Source organism: Acromyrmex echinatior, chromosome 6 (genome assembly GCF_024713525.1).
Source record: "Acromyrmex echinatior isolate Ae372 chromosome 6, ASM2471352v2, whole genome shotgun sequence".
Lineage (NCBI taxonomy): Eukaryota > Metazoa > Arthropoda > Insecta > Hymenoptera > Formicidae > Acromyrmex > Acromyrmex echinatior.
Genome location: NC_141857.1, coordinates 10503174 through 10512273, shown reverse-complemented (window position 1 = coordinate 10512273; position 9100 = coordinate 10503174). Strand labels below are relative to the sequence as shown.

The window sequence follows — 9100 nt, the reverse complement described above, 5'->3', positions numbered from 1 at the left end:
ATAATAGTAAGGCTCTCTAAGTATAAAACAATGTAGTCAAAAGAAGAGGAAAGAACCAATAATGTAACCATGAACTTTAATTTAAATTGAATCATAAAAATTATATAACAATTACAATTGACAAAAACAAACGTTTCGACTCCAAAATGATCGAATCATTTTCAATGTGTCGCAATATTTAAACATCGCTATAAATCAAAAATATACTGGTATTACAACCAAAAATAGAATGGTATTACAAAACTCATTATAATTATTAATCCCGTATTCTTCTTTTCATATAGTATGTTGCAAATTCACAGAAAACATTTTTTTTATACTATTTGAAATGTCAATGTGAAAGTTAAACTGAGACATTCTTTATATATTATATATATATATATATACATGCGCGTGCATGTGTACACAGTAATTCTGTTAAATAATTATTACATTATAATCCATATATATTGCGAGTCATTTATATTGAAAATTAAGGTAGTCATAAAATATTCTGGAGAAGTGGTCGTGAACAAAAAAATTAATATTTAATACATACAAATTAGTAATATAATAATGTACCTTGTAAGTAATATCAGTAAATGTATTGAGAGTCCATTAATAAAAAAAGAGAAAAAAACGCAGGTAGATGGTAGTCCATATCGGTATATATAATATATATTGGTATATATATTGGTTTTTTAATTGAAACAAATTTGCAAAAGTAACGATCATCTGACTTCCACGATGTCAGATAACGCAATGTCGAGAAGAAAAAGATTTATCAAGAACGGAAAAACAGCAAAACAGAGGGGAAAAAGAAAGAAGGTATTAGGAGGGAGAAAGAGAATGTACAGGGTCCGGCAAAATGATCTCCCACATTTTGCACCGCCACTGTCCCCGAACCACTGAAGAGAGGGGGAGCTTAGCGTAGTCGATTGGTAGCTCGCGTCTTGCCATTTCAATTGTCGTCATGAATTGGACGGATGAGCACCGTGCTTTCGTTATCGAAACATTTATGAAAAGTAACGAATCTGTGATTACGACGCAAAGAACTTTTCGTACTCACTTCGCGCTTGGTAGACATGCTCCAGTTCCAGATCGCAAAACAATACTGTTGTGGGTTTCAAATTTTAGAGCTACAGGTTCAGCTTTAAAAAGAAAATCAACTGGTAGACCCAGAAGTGTTCGGACACTTGAAAATGTTGCAGCTGTAAGAGAAGCAGTTGAACGATCTCCTAGCCGTTCAGCTGTTAAACATGCCTCTGCTTTGCGTTTGTCAGATCATTCTGTGAGAAGAATTTTACACGTCGATCTGAAGTTCCACCCATACAAAATGATGATTGTGCAAGAACTTAGTGAACGGAACTGGGAAAATCGCAGAGCATGCTCCAACGATATTCTCCAAAACGTCCCACAAAATGCTCTTTTAATAACGAGTGACGAAGCTCATTTCCATCTGTCTGGCTGTGTGAATAAGCAGAATTTTCGCTACTGGGCACCAGAGAATCCACGGCAGCTCCATGAAAGACCATTTCACAGCCCATTTGTTACCGTTTGGTGTGCTGTTGAATCTTTTGGCGTTTGGGGTCTCTATTTTTTTGAAGAGGGAGGCGTGACGGTTACCGTAACTGCCGATCGATATGTCGACATGCTACGCAATTTTTTGGAACCAAAACTTAGAGAACTTGAACATTCGGATGTGTGATTTCAACAGGAGGGAGCTACGGCTCATACGGCAAGAAGAACAATGGACGTTTTAAGGGAAATGTTTCTAGGACGCGTAATCTCGTTACGTGGAGACGTTGGGTGGCCTGCGCGTTCACCCGATCTTGCCCCATGCGACTTTTTCCTTTGGGGCTACCTGAAAGCGAAGGTTTTTCAACACCACCCCCGAACCATTGACGAATTGAAAGCAGCAATACGCCAAGAAATTACAGGAATATCGCCTCAAATTATTGCTCGAGTGATGGAAACTTTTAGAAATCAGCTTCGAATGTGTATCGAAAAAAATAGTCACCACTTGGACTCTGTAATTTTCAAAATAACTCAATAAAAACAAATGGCATAGCATAAATTTTCAGTTAATAAAAATAAAATCTAAATAGCATTTACAATGGCGTTTTTATTAAAGATTAAAATGTGGGAGATCATTTTGCCGGACCCTGTATAATGTAAGCTTTTACCATTCTTAACACATTAAAAAATTTCATAAAGAGAGGAAAGGATGAGTTGGAACAATAATCAAAATGTAATTTACAGAATATCTTGTAAGGATTGTGATGTTATAATAATTACGTTGGCTAAACAAAAAACAGTTAAAGACTAGACTGCATGAACATATTTCAGATATTAATATAAGTTCAAAATCTCCATCAGTGATCTCCATCCACCGTATGAAGGAGAATCACAACTTTAAATGGGATAAAGTGGACATATTAAATATAGAGCCTTTATACAATAAAAGATTAATATCTGAAATGGTCTATATTAAAAAACAGAAACATAGAATAAACAGACAAAACGACATAGAGTCTTTGCCTGAATTGTATTCTAACATTATACATTCTCTTTTTCCCTCCTAATATCTTCTGTCTTTTTCCCCTCTGTTTTATCGTTTTTCTATTCTTAATAAATATTTTTCTTCTGGACATTGCGTTATCTGACATCGTGGAAGATGTTCGTTACTTTTGCAAATTTGCTTCAATTAAAAAACCAATATATTGTACCACGATATGGACTACCATCTACATGCGTTTTTTTTTCTCTTTTTATTAATGGACTCTCAACACATTTACTGATATTACTGACAAGGTACATTATTATATTACTAATTTGTATGTATTAAATATTAATTTTTTTACGGTCACTTTTCCAAAATATTTTTGACTACATTGTTTTATAGAAAAACTGCAAGAGACAAAAATCATTAATTTTTTTCTCATAGAACTTTAAAAATTTTTTCAGAATTTTTTATCAACTTTTTAGTACTGTATTTTCTTATTTTTACCAACATGAGGAAACAACATTAAAAAATTTTGAAAAAATTCTCAGAACTTTATGAGAAGAAAATAAATGATTTTTGTCTCTTGCAGCTTTTCTATAAAATTGATAATATTTTAATAGTTAAAAATTATTCAAGACCAATATTTGGCAATTTTTAGTAATTAATAATCTTATTAACTATTACGAAAATTGCAAAATGGTAGAGGTAACTCTTCCTGCTCGATTCACTCTACCTGCTCATGATGGGTGAAATATGTTAAAATCATCCAGTATAGATTGATTATAAAATGATGGAAAAGAAGCTAATATATAAAGATATAATGAACTTAATACGATGTTTTCTCTTTTTGTAACGTAAATTAATAAAGATGAAGCGAATAATATAAATATAAAGGAAAGTCGTCAATACTGCCATAGGTTTCCTAAAGCGATACCCTCTTATTTCTCAAAAACTAACTACACTTTATTTAATATTATTAACGAAAACATGATCTGTTAAGGAAATGCTGGAGCGAAGACTGAAGTTAATCAAGGTCGATATTACAGGTTTTTATTTCCAATGTATAAGATGCTTACGTCCTCTGAGTTAATATGATCATGCAGGAAATTCGATCGATTAATTATCGATATTTTTATTTCGTTTCCTACATTATCATCTTAACAGGGACGTGTATTAGAGTCGGTTCCACAAATGTAAGATTTATTTTGGAAAATTTTCCAATTTTAGAATTGAAAAAAAAATAAACATAATTGAAGTTAATCTTATATTTGTAGAATCGGATCTTAGAAATACAATTGTATAATATTATATACACATGCAATGTAAGCCGGGTTCCAATATATACCAGTAATAAAAATCTGTAATATACATAAAGTACAGATTTTTAACTTTAATAGTTATATCGATACGAAGCCGTAGTAGCACTTTTTCCTTACATCCAATGCCATTTTAGGTAATAATATAATATCAATAAATGAATACGACATTGCACATACATAATGTAATTCTTTTTCATGAATATCCATATATATATATATATGTATATATATATATATATATATATATATATATATAATGAGTATATCTGTACACATAAAATGAGAATTTATCAGAGAATTCATAATTTGATTATCTTTTTAAGATGTTACGTCTGATCATCTGCGTTTGATTCTCGTTAGCTTTAATTTATGTTAGTTGTATGTATATTCTGATATTGAAAATATAAAAGCATATATCATTAATATCTGTATATTTGACCATAAAAAAATATATCTCTTTTTATTTGTTCAACGTAGAAAAAAGAAGATCAGTACACCTTTTTGTTACACGTTCATTTTCAAAAAGAGATGAAGTAGCTACACACGTACGTGAATATGAATTAGAAATATTAGGTGTTGGAATTAATTCGTAGCGTTTTACAAGTGATGGGAAGTACTTTCATTAATGTATTTTTTAATGCTCATGTGAAATAAATAACATTCTTTCATTAAAAACGCTACGAATTAATTCCAACACCTAATATATTTTATGTTTTGTAATGTGAGTACATCATAATGCACATAAAATATAATTCTATTATTCACTAATGTGTCTATATTATATCTGTATGAAAAGCTAAGTATGAGCTAAGTATGATATAACTTTTATCTCTCTATTATGGGCCTTCTACAATAAGTCATTAGTTACAAATCAGAAGTCAGAAGCTAAAAATTGATCAATCACAGTCAATTTTTCTGACTTCTTATTTATGACTGATTTATGGCTTATAATTGTAAAAGGCCCATTAAACATAATAAAAAGAGATGGAATAGCTACATATGTATGTGTAATGTATTTACGTACTGACAATACATGTTACATCCTAAGTTAAAATGGTATTGAGAATAAAGGAAAAAGTGCTATTACATTATACGTATACATGTATTTCAAATACATAGTTACATCCGAAGATATATCTAAGTCACAGTCAGAATGTATTTAGTAAAAATATTCTTATTGTAACTTGCTGTTAGTCACGTATACATTGACCTATAAGTGTATACATTTGCTAAAACATTTTGCTTTGAATATGATATACTTATGTACATTTCATAAACGTACAGCATCGTACGAAAATTATGCATGTGACTATTGACTGTATAATGTATGTTATATATATGTATAACGTATATATTACATAGGGTGTCCAAAAGACCCCGGATTTAGGAGCTGAACATAAAGGTGATTATAACTATAATCGTAAAGAAATGTGAATTATACTTGTATCCGCATGCATAGTATACCAAAATATAATATGTTGACCTATGATTCAGGTTCTCTTCTGTGATTGAATTACGGCCATTCTTGTGCTATAAGGTTACATAACGTTTTTAGAAAAAACATTTCAGACAAAAGTTATAAGGTTTCAAAGAAGCTATTTACTGATATTCAGTCTTTTTTTTTTCTTCATTAGTTTCTTTGTTTCCAATTTTTGTCGAATTAAAATTCTTTCATTTTCTTTTTATTAAATTATATTAATCATATATCTTTCTCATTAACGTAGCAAAAATGCAAATGCAAAAATGATTTCAAAACGTAAACATTGATGAGATATACAATAGTTTACGACTTTCCGTGCACTATATGTATCGCGTTCGTCGAGGTGATCTGCAATAACTCAGCGTGGTCTCGAGCGTTAGGTGCGAGATCAGAATGTTGAGGATCCTATGTTCAATCCTGCTTTTTCCTTTTTTTGTTAATTTTTTTTGTAAACAAATAACATTATTAATGAATATATTACTCCAAATATATTTTTATAAAATTATAGAAATTATATGTGTACTTCAGTGTGCTCAGTTACACATTTCGAGCCAATTTCTGAAGTGCTGCCTATTTTTCTTTTACAACCGCTCAACAGTCGACGGCTGAACCACTGGATCGCGCGCGGACGTGCAGCTCAGGAGCGTCACAGTATAAGAAACATGCTGCTATCAGACCTTCCAACATGAAAATTATCATAACAACATTTTAGCATGAAAATTATCATAAAAATATTTTCCTTCTTACATAATTGTTATTTTCTTACATAATTGTTATTTTCTTAATAATAATGATTGAATATCATATTAATAAGTATATACATTTTACTAAATATTATGTACTTTTAAAATATTTACTTTATTATTTTTATTCATTACATTGATACATTTTTTTTTTCTTTCAAAGAGCTACTGACCAGGCTTATGTGCCATAAAATGTAATATTTTTTAATATAGAATACTGATAATATCAATTTAAGACTAATAAGAGTCGATACAAAATGCGTAATTTTAAACTGAAATGACTCAACTTCAATAACTCCGTGATGTCTTCTTTATTCAACATGTGAATAAAGAAAGCATGTTGAATAAAGAAGACATCACAGAAGACTAAGGAAAGTAAAGGATTGATAATTTGCTACAAGATACGGAGCATATTTCTTAGTGCAACGCTCCTGAGATACACATCCGCGCGCGATCCGGTGCAGCTCAGCCGTCGAGCATTGAGCGGTGGCAGCGGGGGGATAGAAGGCGATGCTTCAAAAGTCGACCCAAAATTTAACATGTATTCCAATAACTATAGGAAGAATACCGAATCACTTTAATAGATAAATAAAAAATTATTTGTTAATTATAAAATTATATTGACATCATCCTTATAATTATATTAATCATCCTTATAATTATATTAATCGCACTTTTGCGATTTGATTGATTATCAGAATTTTCTTTCGGATGATAATTATAAAAAAAACATTTCACAGAAAGTACTGATCGACGTAACATTATTACAGAAACATGATTTCTTTGGATTTTTTTCTAAAGGTAAATTAAAACTTTTAGAAATACACATATAATTTCAATAATTAAATAAAAATATATTTAGCCTGTAATATATGTTTGTTAATAATGTCACTTATTTAAAAAAAAAAAAAAATTATGAAAAAGGAATTGATCATAAGATCTCTAACATTCAAATCTCGCATCTTACGCGTGAGACCACGCCGAGATCTTGCAAATTATTTCTATGAACGTGGTATATAACGCTCATAGTATAATAGTTGTAACGAGCGCGAGCATGGTATAGCAGATAGCGCACTGGTCTGCTATACTTAAGATCCCGGATTCGATCTCCGACAGAACTGAAAATTTTTCGTATACTCGTAGCTCCTCTCGGTTGGCAATGGCAAACCATCGAGTAGTATACTTGCCCAGGAAATCTCCCTATCAAAAATTGCCGTTCGGAATCGGTGTTTAAACTGTAGATCCCTCTATACGTTATGTACGATCAGATGCGCGCACAAGTATATGAGAGGGAGGTGCCTACACGCTGAGATAGCGTATGGCACTTGAAAGAGAAAGGTTGAAACATAGAGTAATATAATTACTTGTATTATATAATAAGGAATATGTTTTTACAATTTTATTTTCTAAAATGTTTCTAAAGTAAAACAATATTAGAAACTGTTTCTACTACATAAAATAATAATAATAATACAATGTATATAAATTTATATTACAGATTAAGATTAAGATATTGGATTAGATTAAGGAAATTTCTCCAAATGTCATACATAAATGTCGCATTACATTTCTAAAAGCATGAATATGTGTTTTAAGCAGTATAATTTTACATAATATTTTTTGTTTGGTTATTTCACACATGTACGTATAATAAAAATTCCAATTATGCTAATATAATGTAAGACAGTAATACATGGATACACATATTTACCAAGTCAAATCAATATATGTAATATAACTAAAATAATTGAAATAATAATATAAATAAAATAACTGTTAAATTAGTATTATTAAATTAATGCAGAATACCTGATAAGAAATGATTATATCATAATAATCATATGTATAATAAATATATGTAATTATATTATATATAATGTCCTTTTTTCTATCTAGCATCTCCTTAAATTTAACCAAATACTTTGTTCATATATATTATATGAGAAAAATAACTGAACTTATTAAAGGGGAGTGGAATTGGAAAATCAATAATTGGCCCGCCATGTTTTTTGTAATAAAAATAAAATTTCGATTACGACCTTATAAGGACAAAACTCAATAAGCAACTCCCAGCTATGTATTAATACATATAAACTGTATATTGTTTAGGTATGTGGTATTACAATCAGCCTATAAAACATTGATTATTTGTTTATATGTACAAATAATTACATACCACATGACCCCGTCTTACCCTTTTTATCTCATTCCTACACAAAAAATTAATATTCATTTTTAGGAAAATCAATAAAAAAGTATTTTTTAATAATTTTTTTATTTCTTTTCCTTGATTATTTTCTACATACAGAAAAATGCATGATAGAGAAGAGGAATATATATACGAATATATATAGACCTAGGTACTTCCTATATTTTGGGACAACTCCTCCTATCAACACATATACAAAAAAAAACCCAAAAAACACAAAAAAATAAAAAAACCAAAAAAACCCCTATTGCTGATCCATATCCCTGGTCTTTTACTGGGTAGGTTCTTGACAGGCACAACTTTAATGTTATAGTTAAATTATCACGTTCTATTAGTTTAATTTTCTATGGATACATTGCAATCAAAGCATCCGTTAGACCAGTTTAAGGAGAGATCAGATGGCCATACCACACAAGAACCACCCCCCCCACCCACACCTCCCGACGTGCATCCCCCCTCTCCCACTTTAGCTTAATGTTAGGGATGATTGGAAAAAGGGTTGGATTCATTAATTTGTGGGGTGGCGTGTTAAATGGGGGGGACCTGGGGTCGAAGTATTTTAAGACGGTGGGATGTGTTGGGATGAGAGGGGGTGTGGGGGGGGGGTAAAAATCGGTGGGGGGGATTCATGTGCGAAAGCACTGGCGATTGGGGTACATGAGTGGGCAATGGTCGGAATGAGATAACGGGGGGAAAAAAAAATAGGTTTGGGGGGTGTGTGAACAGGGGGGTCGCGCTATGAAGCGTATGGTTCTAGGTCAGTGACACTTGTAGAGTAGGTTACGGAAGGTGAGTTTGTGTGTGGAGTGGGGTGGCAGAAGTGTGCAAATGATGTGTTGGGTGAATGTAGCCGTTGCGGAGGGG

The 9100-nt window shown here is 31.3% G+C and overlaps 1 protein-coding gene across 1 annotated transcript; it reads left to right on the top strand.

Moving 5' to 3' along the window:
• The first annotated feature begins 952 nt into the window (after positions 1-952).
• LOC147909408 (uncharacterized) lies at positions 953-1687 on the top strand. Its single transcript, XM_087407243.1, has one exon. The coding sequence runs from the start codon at positions 953-955 to the stop codon at positions 1685-1687; it is 735 nt and encodes a 244-aa protein (XP_087263369.1).
• The last annotated feature ends 7413 nt before the right edge of the window (positions 1688-9100 follow it).